This window comes from Danio aesculapii, chromosome 17, assembly GCF_903798145.1.
Source record: "Danio aesculapii chromosome 17, fDanAes4.1, whole genome shotgun sequence".
Classification (NCBI taxonomy): domain Eukaryota; kingdom Metazoa; phylum Chordata; class Actinopteri; order Cypriniformes; family Danionidae; genus Danio; species Danio aesculapii.
The window spans coordinates 22,606,519-22,629,184 of record NC_079451.1 but is presented as its reverse complement, the minus strand read 5'-3'; the positions used below and the strand labels follow the sequence as shown (position 1 = coordinate 22,629,184).

The 22,666-nt window shown below is 36.3% G+C and overlaps 1 protein-coding gene across 3 annotated transcripts in view; it reads right to left on the bottom strand.

Annotated features, from left to right (window-relative positions):
• Positions 1-18,629, bottom strand: part of esrrga (estrogen-related receptor gamma a) — a 114,407-nt gene extending 95,778 nt beyond the window's left edge. For 2 of the 3 annotated variants that reach the window (XM_056477162.1, XM_056477163.1), the window contains exons 1-2: positions 18,532-18,629; positions 9,422-9,550 (exon numbers count right to left, since the gene is read on the bottom strand). In XM_056477162.1, the coding sequence (XP_056333137.1) occupies positions 9,422-9,550; positions 18,532-18,587 (185 nt within the window). In that variant the 5' untranslated portion in view covers positions 18,588-18,629. The remainder of the gene's footprint in view (positions 1-9,421; positions 9,551-18,531) is intronic. The other variant, XM_056477164.1, reaches the window with a different exon arrangement.
• Between the last annotated feature and the right edge of the window lie 4,037 nt (positions 18,630-22,666).

The window sequence follows — 22,666 nt, the reverse complement described above, 5'->3', positions numbered from 1 at the left end:
TTACACGCAATCAATGTGATAATGGCAAAAACACATTTGTACAATGGAGCGAGCTGCCGTAAAAGTGCCAGCGGCGGCCGGTGGAGATGAGGAGCCAATGCTCACATGTGTAATAAATACTACACCACCACCAGTGGCCCTTAGCAAACTCCAAATTCAATATCATAAATGTACAAAGATAAGAGCTGATGCTTAGATTCTGCTTAAATTCCAGTTAAAAACAGCCTTTACTAATGTATATAGAGAAGATAGACCTCCTGAATAAACAATTAGCATTTTCTTATTTAAAATTTATTTGAATAAGAGGTTGAAAAAAAAAGACCAATTCGGTCCGCTCTTGTGACAAAAGCGCAGGGTTAAGATGTCCATATGTGATAAGAGCCATGTGTGTGTGTGTATGTGTGTGTGTGTGTGTGTGTTTGACAGTCTCTGGCACATTCGCAGATGAAAATCTTGATGATTTAGGTCATTTTCCTGTGCGGGCAGATAAGTGTTCTGCTTTATCAGGTAAGATGTCCCTCTCAACAGCACACAAACAACACATGCACTGTATTCACACACACACAAACACACATTTATACTTGCATGCATTAACATATAACTATAATAATGAATTTTTTGAATTTTAATAATGACATTATATACTTTAGGATTTTAACTGTAATGTAATGATTTGCACCTTTTGTGAGGCTGCTTTGGAACAATAATTATTGTGAAAAGCGCTATACAAATAAATGTGAATTGAATTAAATATAATTTTAATATTATATTAGGATAGCAGTTTATGGCACTGATATAAAAGCTGATGTTTATAATAATATTTCAAATAAAGCAAATTACCTTTTATAAAATGGTTATGCAAATTAAATTGTTACACCAGTAGGTGCCGATTGTTGAAAGTTGAGTACAGTAATGAAACATGAAGTCTTCATAAGTTAGTTCTTGAATCATATTTACAAGAGATTTTCAAGTTGATGGATGTTAATCATGTGAATAAAATAGTATTGCAACATTTCCTGTTATTTATATTTTGTTTCAAATGTTTTAAAATGCTAATTTAATCATTTATATAAACTAAGCTGTAGATAATATAAATATATATAATATAGTGAAACTGAGTGGAATTAAATGAAACTAAACAAGACAAGACAAAAAGCAAAAGACAAAACACAAAACAAAACAAAAAACAAAAAACAAAACAAAACAAAACAAAACAAAACAAAACAAAACAAAACAAAACAAAACAAAACAAAACAAAACAAAACAAAAACAAAACAAAACAAAAACGTGTCTCAGTTTATCCAGAATCATCATTCAGTTCTACACATCAAACTAGTTTAAACCCCTAAACAGGATTGTGATGTGATCATTAATTCATTATCTGACACACAGCAGCAAGCGACCGCTTGTCCCACAGTGACAGGCCCTAAACAACAGGCCAGAGCAAAATAAGCTTTGGCATTTTTCAATAAGCAATATGCCTAAAATTACTGCTTTAGCGCTGTTGAAGCGCAGCACCCATCTATTCAACCCCAACAGGACACGAGAGCAGATAAGCGAGGATGAGCCGTAGTCTCAAAGAAATGAAATTGCACGTAAATATAATAAAAAATAACGGGAGTAAAAAAAGTGGAGATTAAAAACACATTCTATTAAACAGATGGTTAAAGAGGATTTTATTCTAGGAAATATGACAAGCGTGTAAAAGAGGTGCGAGAGAGGGAGAGAGAGAGAGAGATGGTGGTTGTTTTTTGGTGAGTGAACCGGTGAAAGCCATGTCTTTAACCAGATCAGATTCTTGAAATTGGCTGTCAAGGCAGGATTGTCCTGAGTTATAGCTGTCTATCACCCCCCTCGCATAGAGACGCACCGAGCTGCTGTCGCCTTCCCCTGCCGCAAAGCATCTTAAATTTTCAACACCACCATCTGTTACAAAATCTAATTCACATTCCGCCCATAATCGGGTTTACCTCTGTAATACCCGTTCTGCCACTCTCTCTTTCTCTCTCTCTCTCTCTCTCTCTCACTCTCTCTGCACGGAGCCCGAGCCCCAACCCCGAACCAAACACCAGCATGTCTGCAGGCAAGCTTTCATTAGGGGGAAAGAAGAGGCGCAAATAGTCGAATCATTTTTCAGAATCTTTGATGTTTTGATGATCAAGATGGTAACATCCGTCTACCTTCACTGACTGATCTACCACAGCTGTGCCATTTCTTTCATTACAGTTGTCAGATATATTATATATAGTCTGACATATTTTTATATAAATATTTAAACAACACAAAAACACATCAAAACTGCTAAAACTAAATAACTCAAATGAAAACAAAAATAAATTCTAAAAATAAAATTATTTCTACAAAGGTAAACAAACAATAAATATGTATTAAACTACAAAACAGAAATCGACAGAACTACGATCCTATAAAAACAAACAAAAACATTACATATGACATCATCATTACAATTGTACAAACTAAACTCAAATGAAAACAAAACAAAAAAATAAATTTAAATGGTTACTAAAAAAACAAACTATAAAAATATAATAGACTACAAAGAACAAAACAAAAAAACACCACAGATCTTCAATCCTATAAATACAAACAAAAACATTACTTATAACCTAAATATAAACAATGAACACCACTTCTACTACTATTGGTAATAATACAAATCAATATGACCATTAAATAATTATCATCAACAATGCTGTATTCATAATATACTGATACATCAAATTTACAGATAAATATGAATGAATAAAAAAAAAATACGAATTTAAATTTAAGGGTAGACTTTATTTTAAATTTAAGAACTGAGTTATAAACGTGTATATTCAAGAGTAATTTTAATCATAATGCATACAATTTTGCACACTGTTATTAAGATTACTATATTAATATTATATATTCAGTGCAACAAGGAGATTGTAAAATAAACTATAAGCAATGTTAACAACATTACATTTAACAACAGGTTAGATTATTATTATTATTATTATTATTATTATTATTATTACTATTATTAATTCATTTTGCCTTCAGTTTAGTCAGGGGTCGCCACAGCGAAATGAACCCCCAACTTATTCAGCACGTTTTACACAGTGGCTGCCCTTCCAGCTGCAACCCAGTACTGGGAAACATCCATATACATTCATCCTGACACACTACGGCCAATTTAGTTTATTCAATTTACCTGTAAGGCATGTCTTTGCACTTTGGGGGAAACTGGAGCACCCAGTGGAAACCCACGCGAAAAGTATTAACACATTATTATTTTTCATTCATTCATTTATCTTTAGCTTCATTTCTTACTTTTTTAGGGGTCACCACAGCGGAATGAACCGCCAACCATTTCAGCAAATGTTTTATGCAGTGAAACACCCATATTCACACTCATACACTATGGCCAACTTAGTAAATCCAATTCACCTATATTATTATTATTATTATTATTATTATTATTATTATTAGTATTATTATTATTATTATTATTATTTACTAATCAAATTAAAACATCATACATTTTTGTTAAGATTTGTAATGTTTACACAAATGTACTTACCCAGTGGTGTGACTACTAATATTATTTCAATTTTGTTTTATTCTAATTGTATTATATTATTCAAAAGAAAATAATACTAGAACAGGTAAACTTGTAATTAAAATATACTTACATTATTAACAATTAAAACTTAACCATATAAAAATATGAACTGCAAAATATTGTGCTTACAACACAGACAATACAGAATTAGTAACATTATACGTCCACTAGGTCCAATAAATTAATATTAGAACACGAACAACTTGAAAAATGTAGAACATTTGAACAAAAATAGTTGTTTATAAACTAAACTCAAACTTAAAACAAGTAATCTACCCCCAAAACACAGTAATATTCCAATAAATTGTCCAGCTACAGATCCACATTCTGCCCCAAGACTCCTGAAAGACTTGAAGTTTTAATACCACAATATAATCCTCCCAGTTATAAACCCGAGATTCAATCCAATCTCCACCTCAGACTGCACCCAAAAGCCCCTCATTCCCCATCTGCATTTAAGGCAATCTACTTTATTACACAAGCCGCTAAATTTACAGTAACAAGACGCTCCCTTGACAAATCAATCATTTTCCGAGTATTTGATCATATAAATAAAACAGTGCCTCTGGAGGCCGAGCAGCTAAATCGCTTGATTTTCCGTTTATCTGGGAAATGGCTTGCATCTGGGTAACAGCTCACCAGCAGATGGAGAGGTTTTTCCCCTGACCCCCAGACCAGGCTTCAGATCATGGTTATCAGTGCAAGGTGTATGTGTGTGTGTGCATGTGTGTGGTGAGTGAGTGTTGAAGGTTGCTGTTTGGGATTTGCAGACTTCCATGAGCATTCAAAGTTCTCGTGGTTCCCAACGATTCCACAGCCTTTGGTATTAATGCATGCTTTTCCCCCTGAGACTTTATGAATCTTACTGTATATTGGCATCACTGACTGAACTGTAAACAGCACCTGTTTGTGTACCGCATGTGTGTATGTATTAGGGCTGCATGATATTGGAAAAATCTGATGTTGCGATCATTTTTTCTGTGATAAATATTGCGATATGAACAAGATGGTTTGGACAGGACTGTTTATGGTTTTCTAGGGAGCCGTAACAGTATTAAGATACAGAAATTAAATAATCAAAATGTACTTCGTCTCATTTCTAGTCAAAATATAAAACAATTTTCAGAGCAAGTACAAATATTGTTTTGTTTTTACCGTCAGAAGAAATAAGTAAAAATTAAGAGTCAAGCTAAATGATCTGGCAGAGGGATTAGTGAAGTAATCTTGCTTTTGCTTGGAAATGTAGATATTTAGACCAATAACAAGACAAATTTTTCTTGCCATAAATAATATGAATTCTGTATAAGTACAGTGATTAAATACAATTTTGTAGCTTCTGCTCAACTATAATTTAGACTCAACATTGCATATCTTTGTGATACGACTATTGCAGATGCACACATTGGGATATCGATGCTAAAATGATATATTGTGCAGCCCTAGTATGTATGCATTTAAGTGTAACAGTGCTGGTTTCACGACCATCACTTAATATAATTTGCTGTAAAAAAAGATTTATTATATTCTGAAAATGCTAGTCAGTTTTACAAACAACTAGTAAAGCAGGGCAAGTAGAGCATCAAAATAAATATGACATTCATTTTGAGGTAAATTCACTTAGATGTTATTGTCTTTAAAAATAAAGTACTCCAATAATATTTCTTTTCTACAGCATGTATGCATTCTAAAATCCATATTTCTTAAATAAAAGTGGTTTTATTGCATATAAGTGGCCTTAACTACTACTTGCATTAAAACATAACTACAATGTGCTTACTTTATGTTGCTCTTAAGGTGGGATTCAGGTTTTTTTTTTTATTATTTAATGATATGTTAGTTATGAGTAGGTTTAAGGCTGGGTTAAGTTGTAAGGGATGTGTGAACAGTGTACTTAAAAAAGCACTTACAAAATTGTATTACAGCTGTAATTACATACGCATTAGATACGTATTAAAATATAAGTACAGTGTAAAAATGTACAGTTGAAGTCAGAATTATTGTCATCTTTTGATGACCCCTTTTTTCCCCCTTTTTTATATTTCCTAAATGATGTTTAACAGAGCTAGGAAATTTTCACAGTATGTCTGATAATATTTTTTTCTTCTGGAGAAAGCCTTTCAGCTAGAATAAACAAACCATCGGCTAGAAGAAAAAAACATTTTAAGGTCAAAATTTTTAGCCCCTTTAAGCTATATATTTTTTCTATTGTTTACAGAACAAACCATCATTATACAATAACTTGTTTAATTACCCTAACCTGACTAGTTAACCTAATTAATTTAGTTAAGCATTTAATGTCACTTTAAGCTTTATAGAAGTGTCTTGAAAAATATCTTGTAAAACATTATGTACTGTCATCATGGCAAAGATAAAATTAATCAGTTATTAGAAATGAGTTTTTAAAACTATTATGTTTTAATATGAAATGTGTTGAAAAAAATCTTCTCTCCTTTAAACATAAATTGGCGAAGAAAATAAACAGGGGGGTTAATAATTCTGACTTCAACTGTATATCATAATACGTACATTGTTCCAGATATTTAATTTAAATGAAAGTACATGGTAATTAAGGCCACTTAATTGGTACCTAAAATTGTTCATAGCTCTTGATTTAAAGGCATTCTTTGACATATTTATGTTTTGAATAGCATTATGAAATCTTGATCTCAACTCCAATAACTTTGTATGTTAAAAATGCATCTTTTTATGAATCTTTTTTCAACAAAGTGACATTTTAAGAAGTTTGAATTATATATTGTTTGTGTTGGTCATAAAGCTTATGATATAAAACCATCTGAGAGATAGTTCACCCAAATATAACCATTTACTCACCCTAATGCGAGTGGATCCAAACTTTTTGAGATGTTTTTATTTCTGCTGAAAACAAAATAACCAATTCTCAGGAATGTTAGAAACTGGTGGCCACTGTCATCCGGGGTAGGAAATATGAATATTAAGTCAGCGATTACTGGTGTGAAACATTCTTCAAAATATTTTCTTTTGTGTTTAACGGTAAAAAGAAACTTTAAAGTTTGGAACAAGTGAAAGATGAGTAAATGATAGTTTTTTTGGCAGAACATCCCTTTAATGAGTGGTCAGTACTTTTATTGTTATGTTTATCTGTATGCTATTGATTTCAAACCTTCTGATACAAAGGCTAGTGAAACATCCTGCTCCAATTGACATGGTTGAAAGCATTTGACATGTCTGAACCTGACAAATTATAGAATTTTTTTAATGCATTGCAGCTGGCATTAGCTTCCACACTGAATATACACAACTAATGCACATCTAGTTCCATAAAACAAATCAGCACAAGAGTATAAACTGTGCTGCAACCAATGTGTATATTTAGGGAGTAAGCCATGTCCTTCAGCTCCCAGCAGGCCATGTTTCAAGCCCAATGGCGTGATACAGTATTGCCTGGCAGGCCTGTCAATCGAGAGCCACAAGCTACGCCAGTAACGTGATCCTGATTGGCTTAGAGCAGGGAAGACTTCTTGCATGCGAATGGAGCCTAATTGGTTTGACCCAGGACTAACCTGTCCCAAATCCAATCCTTGTAATACATTTGAGGGCCCCCATCAAAGCACGGTCACCTTCTTTTAAAAGTCTTGCATCAATCTCCCAAAAAAACTACTACACACCAAAGTAAACATAATAAAGTGTTACAACTCTCAATAAGGATATTGCTGGAACTTCTTCAGTGTACCTTAAAACACACTCGATATTCATCACTTCTTCATAGTAATACATAATTATCACTCAATACCTTGCAAATGAAAATGAATGGACAAATACAAATGTTACTAAAAATGAATGAACATATCAAAGAAAAATAAAATGAACCGCTTAAAATAAATCAAAAAGTGGAGACCCTCTTCTCCCTGACCCCTCCATAACCTCTAAAGTAATAACCATAAATGACCTGAAATTACAACAGTCAAACAAAGACATTTTACAGAAGATGGCCTGAGAGAGAACGAGAGAGAGAGAGGAGAGAGGGAGAGATAGAAGGGCTTGGTGAGGACTCTTAACTGGTCACATCTGGCTGTATTTTATACGCAAATCAGCCCCCACTAAATCTAGATAAAACTCACTGACTCGTGATCGGAGCAATGATCTTCATACATCTAAATTTATATGCTAATCGGAATCCTTGAAGCATTTAACACATTCCTCTGCATCTGGAGGGGGCGACAAGCAGCAACCTCTCCAACCTATACCCATAAACTCAACATAACTTTCTCTAGCCTTCTAAACCCACATCTACATTTCAGCTCAGCTTATCTATGTCTGTGTGTCTGTGCATCTGTCTGTCTGTCTGTCTGTCTATCTATCTATCTATCTATCTATCTATCTACTTAAATTCAAATTTAAATAAGCTTTATTGGCATGAATTCCACAGTATTGCCAAAGCAATTATACAATACATAGAATAAGAATATATCAGTAAAATAATTAACAGGTACATGCACTCTTTTTTTTTTTACTTGTTCAAAAGATTTCATTGCGACAACTTAATTTTTTTATGTTCAATCTACATAAATTTGTAAAAGTTTTAAGTTAACTTAATCGATTTGTGTTGGGAAAACATGAATGAATTATGTGGAACCCTGCATTTTTACAGTGTGTATATTATTTGCAAAGTAAATAAATATAAGTAAATAAAACATTATAATAACAAAAAATATTAATAAATAATAAAATAAATACAAATAAATGAAAATATAAAGATATGGTATAAAATGATATAAAAAAATAGTAATTATAATGAGAAAAATAAACATACTAATATAGACATTCACTGTAAAGAATGTTGGGTTCCATACAATTCCTTTATGGTGTGCCCAACACAAATCGATTAAGTTAACTTGCTAGTTTTACAAATTTAACTTGATTGAACATAAACAATTAAGTTGTCCCAAACAAACTTAAATCTATGTTGGTCCAACGCAAATTCAATAAGTAGTTTGAACAAGCAGCAAAAATAATTTTAGAGTGTAAGAAATGCTCTTGCTTTAGGTTTGCTCATTGGCTGACAGTCAATTGTGAATCAATCAATCAATCTATCAATCAATCAATCAATCAATCAATCAATCAATCAATCTATCTATCTATCTATCTATCTATCTATCTATCTATCTATCTATCTATCTATCTATCTATCTATCTATCTATCTATCTATCTATCTATCTATCTATCTATCTATCTATCTATCGATCTATCTATCTATTGATCTATCTATCTATTGATCTATGTATCTGCCTACCTGCCTGCCTGCCTGCCTGCCTGTCTGTCTGTCTGTCTGTCTGTCTGTCTGTCTATCTATCTACTTCCCTCCCTCCCGTCTGTCTCTCTATCTGTCCGTTTGTCTGTCTGTCCGTTTGTCTGTCTGTCTGTCTGTGTCTGTCTGTCTGTCTGTCTGTCTCCAGAGTAAAAGAAAATACAGATGTACAGATGTATCTTCATCAACACACATTCACTGAGAAAAACCACAAATGAACATGATCTGGTTAGTATGTTATTAACATGTTAACATATTAATTTGTTACTTTAGCATACTAATAATACAAAGAGACAGCTCAAGGATCAAGTGTGCAGCACATAATGGGTATGAACATGCAGAAGTTACAGTCTGCGACTTGACAAACACACACACACACACAAACACTGAACGACAAAAACTAAAACACTGACTTAAATAAAGCAAGCATGGATAAAAGCAGGCAGGACATACAAACAAATAAAACAATCATCACCAGAACTGACATGGCTTTTGATGACAATGTTTTTGGTCCTTTCCTTACCTTTGGTTATATAGAGCATGTGCATCACGCATGTGACTGGCCTCGATGTCGTATTGCTGTTGCGTTCTCCAAGCGCCGCATTTGGCGTACTTATCTTCGCTATTAACTTGGGCCTTTGATAAATTCATTCTACAACAAAAGGGAGAGCAAGAAAGGAATAAAAACGAGGGTCAGAGAGATGGACTGAGGAATTCTGATAAAGAACCATTGAGCCATTAACTGCTGACAGACAGTGACGCAGCTCGACACACTGCGAGACAAGAATATTCCTTCTTTTTTTTCCTGACCGGCATTCTTCAATGAAGCGGCTGTAACCGCATGTGGAACGGAAGAAAGTAAAGCCGGCCTCTTTTGTTAATGCCAGGCGTTAATTGAAAACCTGTCCTGACGTTTTTTAATGCACAGACTCATCATTCTACCGGCCTGCAGATTTAACAAGTCTGAGTTGTCGGCAGATAAAAGAGGGACTCTGAGGGGATCAGCGCACGCCTGTGGCCCCTGTACACATCAGGAAAGGGGAGCCTGTGGATTTACAGGACGCTCCACATCAGAACAACTTGAAAAATGACCAATAAAGTGAACGTAAAAAGAAGTTTTGACGTCCAACTTGTGTGAGTTTAGCGTATACTCCTTATCCCTTTAACTACCCCCTAAGAAATAAATGTTTGGATTTAATTTCTTAACTTCTAATGTCGCTAGTTAACACACTCAATGCTTTTTTTCCCAACACATCCCATAATTACTAAAATTTCAACCTCTACCAAACGGTTGATATGTCAGTTTATGGTAAAAGTACTGGAATTAATATATATGTGTACTATGAAAAAAATCGAAAAATATGAAGTGTATGTGAATATATAAAAAATATTCAAAATAAAACATTTTTGAACACTAAATCATCTTTATTTTTTGCCATAAATATTTCAGATTCTCATTTAACATGTTTTCTTGTTTTAAATAAAACCAAAATCAAGTGTAGTAGTGCAACAGCATTCTATTTGTTAGATTTTTTTTTGTAAACCAACAATGGGGTGTAGTGTAAACCATTATTTAAACAATCATTCTTTAAATTACTTTAACAGTCATTATTTAAAACAGTAAAACATGGTCAACCGTTTGGTAGAGCGGCAGATCAAAATCTTCCTTTTAACAAACTCTCAAACTTTAGAAGAAAGCAATAGACTGCGCAGATGTTTCAGGAGTGTCTCTAACTGCATGTAAATAACCCACGCCTTGTTTGTTAGTACAGCAAAATCTTTATACAACTTATGGAAATTAATTGAGGCCTCTAAAAGAGCCTAAGAAAACATCTGAGCACATTAACACACACTTAAAAGTTCTCCGCTAAAACAACTGGATTTAGATTTCAAAAGATTCCAAACTGTGGAATTTTTATGATAAAGTAAAGCGCCGGAGAGCAAAAGAAGTGAAGTGGTGTGAGCCACAGGCAGAGCGGCTGAGTGTGTGAGTCTGCCCCACACTCTCTAATTAACAGAGGAGGCCCCTAATTCTCCTTCTCCGTTCCAACTCAGCAAACACGTTCAATGTCATTAGAGCCGCACACCCCCAACTGTCCCCACACTCGGACTGATGAAACTAATCACTCAACTAATGCTGTGCTCAGCGGCTGTCTAAAAGAACGCAGCCGTGAAGATCTGTCTTTCACTTTCTTAGACTCTCATGCTTGTTTTTTTTTCTGACTCTGTAATCAAGTTTTTTTAGTGATTATTATTATTATTAATATTATTATTATTATTATTATTATTATTATTGTTATTATTATTATCAGTTTAATATTTCATTCAGATTTATTTTGGCATTGTGTACAAAAATAATTCATTTCTAATCCAATTAAAGGAACATGGAATCCACAAATACTTGTGAACATTTCAGGAAGCATTGGAATAATTCATAAACATAAGTGATTGTCAAATGTTTTGTGGCAATCATTGCTAATTTGAGAGTTAATTTGGGAGTGCTTCACTTCAGAGTGTGTGTTTACCTCACAAACAGTGGGCAGAACAGCGTGTGCTGTGTGTGTGTGTGTGAGGCTGGTGAGCCAGTCAGAGCTTAGTGGAAAAAAAAGCAACACACACACACGCACAACACACCACACACACACACACACACACACACACACGTAATGTGTTGGCTTTAGTTCTGGCCGAGTGAGCAGTGGAATCGATAAGCCTCAGCATCACACACGCCACACGGCCTGATACACTCCTGTTTCTCTGAACTCTCTTTAACGTGACTTTACACACAAACACGCTACTGCACTCCCAATGCTAGCGGCATTAAATATCTGTCATTAACTGCAGGGATGCTTTCTAAGCAGTGTGCACCATATATATATATATATATATACACACACATATATATATATATATATATATATATATATATATATATATATATATATATATATATATATATATATATATATATATACATATATTGGGTTCATTTCCATCGGCCATGCTGTATATAACAGGACACATCACAGCAGCAAACGAGGATGAAATTTACATCAAAAGCCATAAACTCTTTGACTTCAGTGGCACAATAATAAACATCTGAAAAGAAATCAGAAAGGAAGGTTTGCCATGTAAAATAGTTGATTAGCAATACATTTTATAAGCATATTTGCATGCATTCAGTCATATAAATCTCTTTAGTGGAATAAGAGATCCTCTTAAATGTTCAAATCAAAGTCAGCAGCAGAAACATGCAGAGTAAGGCAGACGTGCACATAAACACAAACAGCACATGTACACTCGCAACACATTTATCTCAGTCACACAGTTTAAGAAAACAAAAAGAGATTATTTCATCTAGGATGCTAAGTGCGGCTGATATTTCAGGACAGCATTTGTGACAGAGGCATGTAAATAACATTGGTAATCGTGGTATCGTGCGTACAGTAAATATTTTAGTCAAATATAGGGAAATTAATTAGGGCTGGATTTGCTGAGCACAGTTCGAAAAATGTTTTCTTTAATTTGTACATTGTACATCTGCCATTAATCATTTACATGCTTCCTTACCCACTTTTCACAATTTTACACCATATATGATACTTCTAAAAATATATACTACTTCTAATATTAATAATAATTACCTATTAAAGAAAATAAAATGCACTATTTGGTATTAAAACATATATACTGTATATAAACACTGATGTAACTTTGCAAAATTTAAATGACCTTATACTTCTTCTGCTTTTTTCTTATTTACTGCTTTATTATCATTGTTATTGTTGTTATTATTGTTATTATTATTATTATTATTATTATTATTATTAATATTATCTTATTAAATATATTGTTTTGAAAAAAAAACATCAATATTATACAAAACATTGAAATACCTGAGCTTTATTTACATTTCTTTTTACTAAACATTCAAGTTATAATTCTTATCTTTGCATTATTATTTAATTATATTATACAAGTTGTTATTATTATTGTTGTTAGTAAAAACAAAAAAAAAAAAAAAATAATAATAATAATAATAATAATAATAATAATATTACTAAATAAATAAAACATTAAGAACTAAATATTGTTTGAGAAAACTAAAGGTTGTCAAACAATGAAACCGCTAAAATGAAGTGTCACTTCAGATCAGTGGGAGAAACAGGCGCTTCTAGAGGAGAGAATGAATCTATAGGGATCTACCTGAGCCCATTCACGCTACTGTCAAAACGCCTAAGTACTGCATCCATGCGGACAAGGATAACACGCAGGACAATGAGCTGAATTAAGCCAAGTGTGTGTGTGTGTGTGTGTGTGTGTGCTCGTGTTCTGTGTTGCAGCCATGCTCTGCGACTCACTCATGTGTTGCTATTCCATCTGTGAATAGTGGGGGTCTGATGATAAGACAAGTGCCATTCTTTCTTATGCAGGAACGGCCCGCTCCATGCACCGTAAATGCCATCCCTATATCTCTCTGTCTATCTCTTTCCTTTCTGACAGCTCAACCAGGCTGGTTATCCATACTCTGGTAATTACACAGCTTAAACACGCATGCATGGTAACCATACATTTACACTTGCTGAAACAGGTTCCAAAATAAAAGCTTTTGCAATTAAATGATGCACATTTAGTACAACGGTGTCACAGGGGCCACCAGTGGTGCTTTTAAAGCATGTCAGCAGGGCTTCTTGTTATTGTACATCGACGAGCACGTGATTTAACCTTTGGGGGTTGAAGGCTGAAGAATGGGACAGGTGGAATTAAACGCGGGCCTCTCACGCAGGGGCAGCACAGGCAGCGTGGCCGGCCACGCGGCAGATGGACTGTCAGCTTTAATATGACGGAGCGCGTGCGGCCGCTCCAGCCTGGAAGCATGCGGATCTCTACGGGAATGCAGCCGTTCGCCAGTGCAACAGGGGCTGGGAGCTGACGAGAACGGAGCTATGAAGCGCAAATGCACCCGTCTGACACGTCACACGAACATGCCAGGATCGACTCTTGCCCCCTGCCAAGTATGTAAAAAAAGATTGGTTCTGCTATAACTGCACATCTAACCCCGAGTTCAAACAGTGCCATGGGCTGCAGTCAGGTACATCCGTACCCTGTCTGGAAAAATTACCGCACATAAGCAGATTTGTTCAAAAGCCTCCCATCAGGATTGCTTTGATAATCTACAGCGGGGCGGAAATAACACTCGTTTGAATGGGACTCAAAGTCAAGAAATTTCGCATTTAAGATGAAAAAGAAACAATAGCTTCTGTTTGCCTAAGCGTTTCCGGGGGGATACGTTTAAACAGGTGTTAAAAAGTCATGTTAGGCAAAGAAAGCAAGATAACATACATAAATGTGCTGAAGAATATGACATACAGGTATAGAGGCTTGATTTAGAACCATCTAAATTTCTAATGCAGCGTGTTTCTCTGAGGATTTCATCATTCTGCTTTATTTGAGGTGGAAAAAATGGCCTCAGGATGTGCATATGGATATTAACACATATATTTGTGACCCTACAGATGCTCAAAAGGTGTTTTACAAATGATCCAGCAGAGAGAATTAACAATTAAATTGATTTCCACAAGTGCAATCTGAAAAAGCACTTCTGAATTAATGTAGACTGAATTCATCTGATGCAAAAACAGAGAGAAAAAAGTAAATATCTAAAAGAATGAGTCTAGAAGGACTCTACTGCTGACTGCAAAAAAAACCTGGCCTTACACGGTAAGCATCACACTGATCTCATCACACACACTTACACACATGCACACACACACACACACACACACACACACACACACGTGATGTATGACAGGAGAAAGCGCAGAGAAATATTTCACTGTCATCCGTCACCCAGCTGTGCGATTCATTTCCCTTTCTCTGCTACAAGACCACCACAATTTCGCAATTTCATTGAGGACCAATGAAGCTAAAAGCGATTCAAAAATCAGTCCAGATCTGCACCACTAGAACTGGAGAGAATTTTAGCTCCTTCCAAACATGCATACTGTATAGACGCAACCCTTAACATACAAATTGAATCTCTCATTTACGCAAAGAAAATGACAGACTCTTAATATCACCAACAGACTGTCCTAATCAACAATCATTTCCACTCATTTGTTGTAATGCATCTTCGGAGAAATAGCTAAACAGGAAAGCAAAACTGAATCAGAAAAGCTATATCCGCATACCGAGAGACAAACGGTGAGTCTGCTGGGAGCCGGTGGAAAACGCAGTGGCTAAAAGCACTATTTTTACACCCTTATCTAGCCCTCATGGACCCTCCTGCTTCTGGAGTGACCACACTCCCTATTGACCTGCTGTAACTGTATCCTACAGGCTCTCTGCCTCTCTCCGGCACACAGCAGACCGAATCATCCACAAAATCAAGAGCAAAGGGGAAACCAAGATATAAGACATAAGTTTTAAAGAAAGAGATTGTCGCTAAGGATCTAATCACTAATGTTTTTTTTATTTAGACTTTTTTTGTTGAGTCTCAGCTGGCGTGAACCCTGTTAAAACCCTTATTCAACTTCTCGTAAAGAAAAAAAAAAATGCACCATCGCATTCGGGAAGAAATCCTGATGGATTGATGCATAAATCACACAAATTGACAAGTGCATCATCAGGGCTCCCGCTCTGTGTGTTTTCATGTGTGCGGCACCTGCGTGCGAGCGTTTCACACGAGTGTGTGCATCCGTCCGACGGGCCACTTATTGCACTTTTCAACAAAAGAGCAAAAAATATAGCTTCCCTTTTTTCCTTACGGCCCCCCCTCCGGCCTCTCTTTTCTCCTGAATGACAGGCTGCTGGAGGGGCCAGGAGGGAGGGGGCTCTCTTTTAACTGGAGTTAATTACCCTTGGAATGCCTCAGGACCCCTTCAAATAAGGGGAAGTGGCAATGCTCTGTCTCCAATAAGCAGGACAGCGTAAAGACAAAGAGTGTCCAGACAGTAATCGACAAGGGGCCACGGAAAGAGAAAGACATGCGGGACGAGCCACGACACCTCTCACACAGGGGAATGGGATGGAGCCAAATCAAGGCTGAACGGCAACAAAAGGCCTCTTTGCGCACACACTCTCACACACACGAGGCAGAATAAATAAATCTGCGCTGTGCATATTGACATCATTTGACAGATGAATTAAGTAAATGATTTTATAAGGAGATTTAAACGGAATTTAATTTACACAATCTCTCTTATTCCTGCTGATCCCCGCCTCTGGGTTTCATTCGCCTCTTGTGTGAGGAAAGAAATATGAACGGGTGGAAAACGCAAAATCAAGTTTTCATCAAGGGTCACAAAGAGTGAGAGGGTGGGGGGGTGGGGGGTTTGGTGTTTTAAATCATCCGACAAAAGGTTGAACATGCATGACGTGAACGCTCAGACACCTTCTGTACGATTCTGCGCTCAACTATTTCAGCCCACTGCAGAGTCCAGCAGTGATTTTACACGCATGACACCGCGCTTCCACTGGACATTCACACTCCATTGCCTTTAAAAAGCTGACTGCTTGCTTCTGGTGAAATTAAAAATGTCAAGCATTAAGCTCTGATGTATTTTCTTTCCTTTATGTTTGATTAAAAATATATATATACACACATTATATATACACACACACATACACAAATAATGAACATTCTAGAAATGCATATAATGATTTATATATTGACTTTCTAGAAATTGCAAAACATTATGAGAGGTGATTAATTGAAAAGGCAGGCAATTTTGTCAAGCTTCACGAAGATCTTAATGTAAATATGGAAGTCTTCTAAACGTCTTCATTTATTCGTTTAACAAAGCTGAAAAGACACTAAACAATCACAGCTGTACAGTGGATAGGTGCAAGCTGCAACTAAAATTCTTTATTGTATAAATGATTTCAAAAATTCATCCAACCATATTGTTATTTTTAATAACTAAAATGTTTGGGAAAATTGAAACACTTCTTGGTTTTTATTACTTATTTTTACAATAAAACAAACAATGAGCATTCAAATATCTCAAATCTAAAAAAAACTAAATAGATCAATTAAAATCCAAACAATAATTAAACACTTTCTCAAAATATTAAGCTTAAAATTACAATAAAAGTCATTCAAAAACGCTCTCCATTATCTCCAACCGTGAATGTAATATTAAATGAGCGTGCAGATGTAAATGTACATGCAGCCGGTGAGAGTCTGTAATTATGATAATAGCTAAACCAGCACTTGTTGTTATTACCATCATTAATACACTAATTAGAATCTCAGTAGTCAATTTGTGTTAAAATAAAGATCAAACAGCGAGCGGGCGCCAAATGGCTAAAAGGCTGTGAGGAACCGACACTCTTATCTCTGAATTTCCTTTCATGAGTCTGAATAATCCAGTCAATCTAATGATCCTGTGCAGGGTGTGTGCCAACACATCCACACCACTGCTGTCATTCCATCAACACAGGAGATTTCAAAACTCAGTCACCGCTAAATAAATTCACTTTTACAACTATGTTGTTCTTCAGGTGTGTTAAGGAATTTCAGAAGCTTTCAGACAGAAGTTAAGCTGATAGTTTTATTTTAAAACAGACCAAGATGGTTATAATCTTTTGATCATTTTCAGTCGTAATGTGTTTTGTTTTTTCCATTACTTCACACTGTAGGTGTTGTCAATTCGCAGTCAGTTTTTATTATCAGTGTTCATACACAACACAGGGAAGAGGTTAGCCTAATAGTTCTGTTGTTTCGTTAATCAAATGATGTTCTGCTCCATTACATTTTTCTCAAATTCATAAAGCAAAGATTAACAAAATAATGCAGTTTTTTAGGAGTAAACATGACTTACAGGAATTTTAAACTCAATTTATTTAACTAAACATTTTTTCCTGACACATAAGCATGGTTATCTTAGTACATTTTCTCATATAGAACACTGAATTCTTAGGTTTTATCTCACACGATTTGACACAAACACAATTTAGTCACACAACTAATACTAATAAAACAACTATTAATTAAACCAGAAGAAAAGTCTAGATAAACCTGTCAGCGCACTAGCTGATGTCTAAATCAGTCCCATTCCTGGCTCTGTGCTGACAGAAGTGAGCGGGACAGAGATAAATATGAAGCTCAGGAGCTGTTCTCTGTGCCGGCTCCTGGACAGTCCGCTCACTCGCTTGCTCGGTTGAACTCAATCCCTCCCTCCTTCCCTCTCTCCCTCTATCTCTCTCTCTCTCTCTCTCTGAGCCAGCACACCGTCTTTAATACATTTAGCGGGCCACATGCTGTGCGACCGGTCTGCGATTCAAGCCACCTAAGACCCTTTTCTCCCTTCTATCCCGTTGCTTTCGTCTCTCCCTCGACACTCTCTCTATCATGTTGTTTTCCGTCACACACTCCTAATGATTTACACAAAACACACTATGTACTGTCAAAGCGGATGCAGGTTGCTGTAATAGTGGATAAGCTGTCACAGCATACAGTATAAATGTTCGGGCTCCAGACAGCTACCTGACAGCGAAAACAACCTTGAGTTGAGGACTACGCTGACCACATGCACACATAAACACAAGCACACTGCCAGGACAGGAACAAACAGTCTAGCCGGACACACAAGTGCAAGCAAGAAGTAGAAGAAATGAAAATGTACCTACTGTTGATCGGAGTGCAGGGAAAAACACTCAGGGAGCGAAAGTTCTACCGAATCCATGTGCGCTCTGCGATCATCGTTTGAGCAAACCTCTTCTATAAATTAAAGTTTTCTCTCTCTCTCTTCTCTCTGTGTCTGCGCTCCTCTTTCTGTCCCTCTCTCTCTCTCTCTGTACCTCCTCCTCCTCTCTCCCTTCCGTGACTGAGCAGTGCAATTAACAGGACCGTTCTCCCGGTGACAGCCTATAGGCACAGCCAGTTGGGACCAAAAGCTCTTGCACTCTTCTAATCAAGGACTTAAAGCCACGATTGCTGCTCATTAATATGAAGCAGGGCTTTGCATATGCAGTCCCCCCGGCCCTCCCGGACGCCAGATTGGTGGCTTCTCAGCCAATTGGAGTGAGACAGGGCAGTGTCTGCGCCCACAGAGAGACAGAGCAGGGAGAGAGGGGAGGGAAAGACAAAGCGCGAGCGAGAGAGAGAGAGAGAGAGGGAGGGAGAGAGGGAGGAGGGAGGGGGAGTGGTGTAATGAGAGGGAAAGTGGGGGTGAGAGCAGGTTTAAAGAAGCAGCCCGCGTCTCTCCCTCAGCAATGCTTATCGGCTCGCGCTGTCAAGTGCGCAGATAAAACCGCTCACTTTGTTGATACAAAACATTGTGAATGAAGCTGTTCGCTTTGCATCCACCCGTCATTTGTTTCTTCCTTCCACCTGTATGGAGAACATTTAACATTACGTGTTATAACCTATTAGTACGTTTAAATCCAAAAAGAATTGTTGTTTTTTTGCTTGTTTGTTTGTTTGTTTTTTAGAAAAATTGAGTTTGTTTTTTCAGGTTGCGGATGTTGTCGTATATTTTATGTAAGTGGAAAAAAGCAGGATCAAAGGCCGTAGCAATGCACGGCAACATCATAACCGCGGCCCATCAGAGCAAATGTGGACGTGAGGGAGTGGACACACGCTACTGTGACCACATCACTACTGACAGATACAGCCAGAGCAGGCGGAGGAAAGATCAAAGGCACCCCTTTGTTCTAGAATGATTGAGCCACATTTGCGGGGCATCCAGGCTGCCGGCGCGTGCGGTTCGCAAGTACATGTGTATGTTTACGCGCGTGTCACCGACTCGCTGCATTTCCAGCAGCAGCAGGGAAGATATTGCTGGCATCTCAGCACCGCAATTCCCCACTGATAAGAAAATTCAGGAGCCGCACCGGCCCGCAAACCATTGTGCCGGCCCCACCACGCCGCCACAGAAATTGCATCTGACCGTCTTTCATATTCCAAAACTTGCAGGGAATTTTGGAGGCAGATGTGTCTGTAAAATGCCAGCTTGGGTCTGGGAAACAGAACTAAACCTATTCACTGGACAACACATGCAAAGCGTTGTTTGACTTTTATTACGTTAACTATTTTAATATTGTTAATAAACATGAAGTTGGGAGTACTTTAGTCTAATAATTATTATTCTAAATAAACATTTAAACTGATTATTGTAAAAATTAATAATGTTAATTGTTTTTTAACAGAAGAATTCAATACTGTCTGTTTCTTAAAACCACACATGAGCAAAACATGTGAAAAATACTTCATATTTATTTAAAGTTTACTTTTATAAACATTCTAATATAAAAAAGGTATTAACAACTGAACAAGTAGTCAAATTGAATGTATATCATACATTAATATTGTTAGTAGAAATGACATAAATTATTAATAATAATAATACTATATTGTGTATTATATAACATGTAAGTACTGTCATTGTCATTCCATTACTTGACTTCCTATTAGTACGGGAAACTATTAAGACTCAGGTAGGCAGCAGGTGCATTGTGCAGAGAAAGATAGATGGAATGAGAGATGCACATCAACAATAAAGAGGCACAGATCAATGCAACGCACACTTCACTGAAAACTAATATCTTTCAGGGAAATAAGATCTACTTCTAAACTGCACAAAGAAAGAAAAAGCTTGATATGGCACATATACATACGAGTGAGTGAAATTCAGGTGTTTCCCTTTGAATAACAGATGGGCAGAAAAAAAGAAAAGGAAAACTGTTTGAACGATCAGAATCACGTAACTTTGTTTCCAGATGAGCATAAAAGACTGCAAGAAGATTATTTTTATTACATGCGAGAGTGTTGCCATTGCTGAAGGACGCTCTGGGTCTAACAAAGGAGTTTGAGAAATAACACTTATTTCCGCGGTTTTGGACTGGCCAACGCGCGCGCACACACATACGTACACACACTTCGAAAGTTACATTTGCTTAATTTATTCATCTGTCTGCTTTTAAACAATGTAGACTCTCTGCAGTCTTTGCGCCACAAAAACAAGGCGCATGATTAAAAAATACTAAAGCAGCGGTTTCAAAGCACCACGTGGAAACGACAGGCAGCTGAGCTCCATTTGAAACTGTTTTAATTGCACTGTTACAAACGGCAATGAAGAGAATGAGGGGAACGGGAACCGCCGTGATGTTCGAATACAGATATGAGGGATACCTGTGTTCACTCAAGTCCCATGAGACCAGCAAACATTCCCCATATTAGGATTCACGAAGATCAAATGCTGAGACAGACAGCACTTATGTGCTCATATTTGATGCACACTGGGACTGTCAACAAAAAAAAAAAGGAAAGCAGTTAGACTGACACATAATGGCCTTGCCATATAAACATCTAAAGCAGTGTCAACTTTGCCAGCAAATTTTGGTTTAGTTTTAATCTAAGTCTTTTGACTAAAATTCCATTTTAATTTTAGTCATATTTTAGTCTTCTGAATCATTTTAGTTTTAGTCTAGTTTTAGCGGACTAATTTTGAAAAGACTTTAGTCGACTAAATCTACTCTAGATTTAGCTGATTAAAATATATTTGGTTTAATTTAAGAGTAATTTAATTAAAATAGTGTACACAAATATTTATACAAAATATTTTAATTTAAATAACTTTAATATTAAATAAAACTGTCTCATTAAAATATACAATAGCTTTCCCAAAGAAGACAAAACTTAGATATGCATTGTTTATTTATATCATAAGTAACATGTCAAATTATGTGATGGCAATCAAACCACATGTAAGAACAGTAGCGTCTGAAAATCTGGATTGTGCAATTATTTAACAAACCCTTTATTTAAACGTGGTAAACTACTAGTCTTTTTAACCAGTTTGTTGAACAGTTTCAAGCCATTACGTCTTGAAAGGGCCTAAATAGTTAAGTCCACTTGCAATGTCAGTCTATACCAAGCTTTACTGTTGAAGCTGGTGTTACAAGACATGGCACTCAGCTATAGCACGGATTAAATAAGTAGAGTAATGGTGTAGTATCCCGTGTATACTGTGAACCAGTTACTTTCCAAATGTGTGGTGTGTGTGTGTGTGTGTGTGTCATGAGTAATTCTGACTGGATATTTACCAAAATACATCCCTTAATCACATTCTCGTCTCGTTTTTTATTAGTCAATAAAAATGTCAGTATATTATATTATAGTTGTCATCATCATCATCACTTAATTTTCATTTAGTCTTTGTCTAGTTTTTCGTCAGTAGAAACTTGTTCGTCATGTAAATTATGACGAAATTTTTTTGTCAACTAAATTAACACTGATCTAAAGAACTGAATCAAATCAAAGCAGACGTTCAGACTAGGAAATAAAGTTTTTATGCACAGATGATGTGTTTTTTTTATTTGGGTTTCACAGCAGGGGTGCAGTGTTGTGTCCGAATGTATTGATTCAATTATAGTGGCCCGCCTGTTTTTGACAGACCCCCCCTTTAGGTCACATTTCCATATCTGTGCTGAATGGACAGCCGTTTCCCCCTAAACATTGGCCACGTGGAGCTCGCGACACCCAAATCATGCTCCAAACTTCTGTTGAGAATTGAGCAACATGCTAACGACATTATGTTTAACCATAACCACATTGCTCTCTTAACATCGTAAAGTTATTCAAAATCGAGCCTACTACACGCTGTCATTAACAGCCTTTAATCCCTGCTGCCCCGCTGAATACATTTGAACTTAAGTATGCACGACTAGTCTGCGCTGATAAAGAAACCAGACCACCTTATCATTCAAAGGAATCTGAGAGAAGCAGACTAAACAAAATGTGTGTGCATATATATATATATAT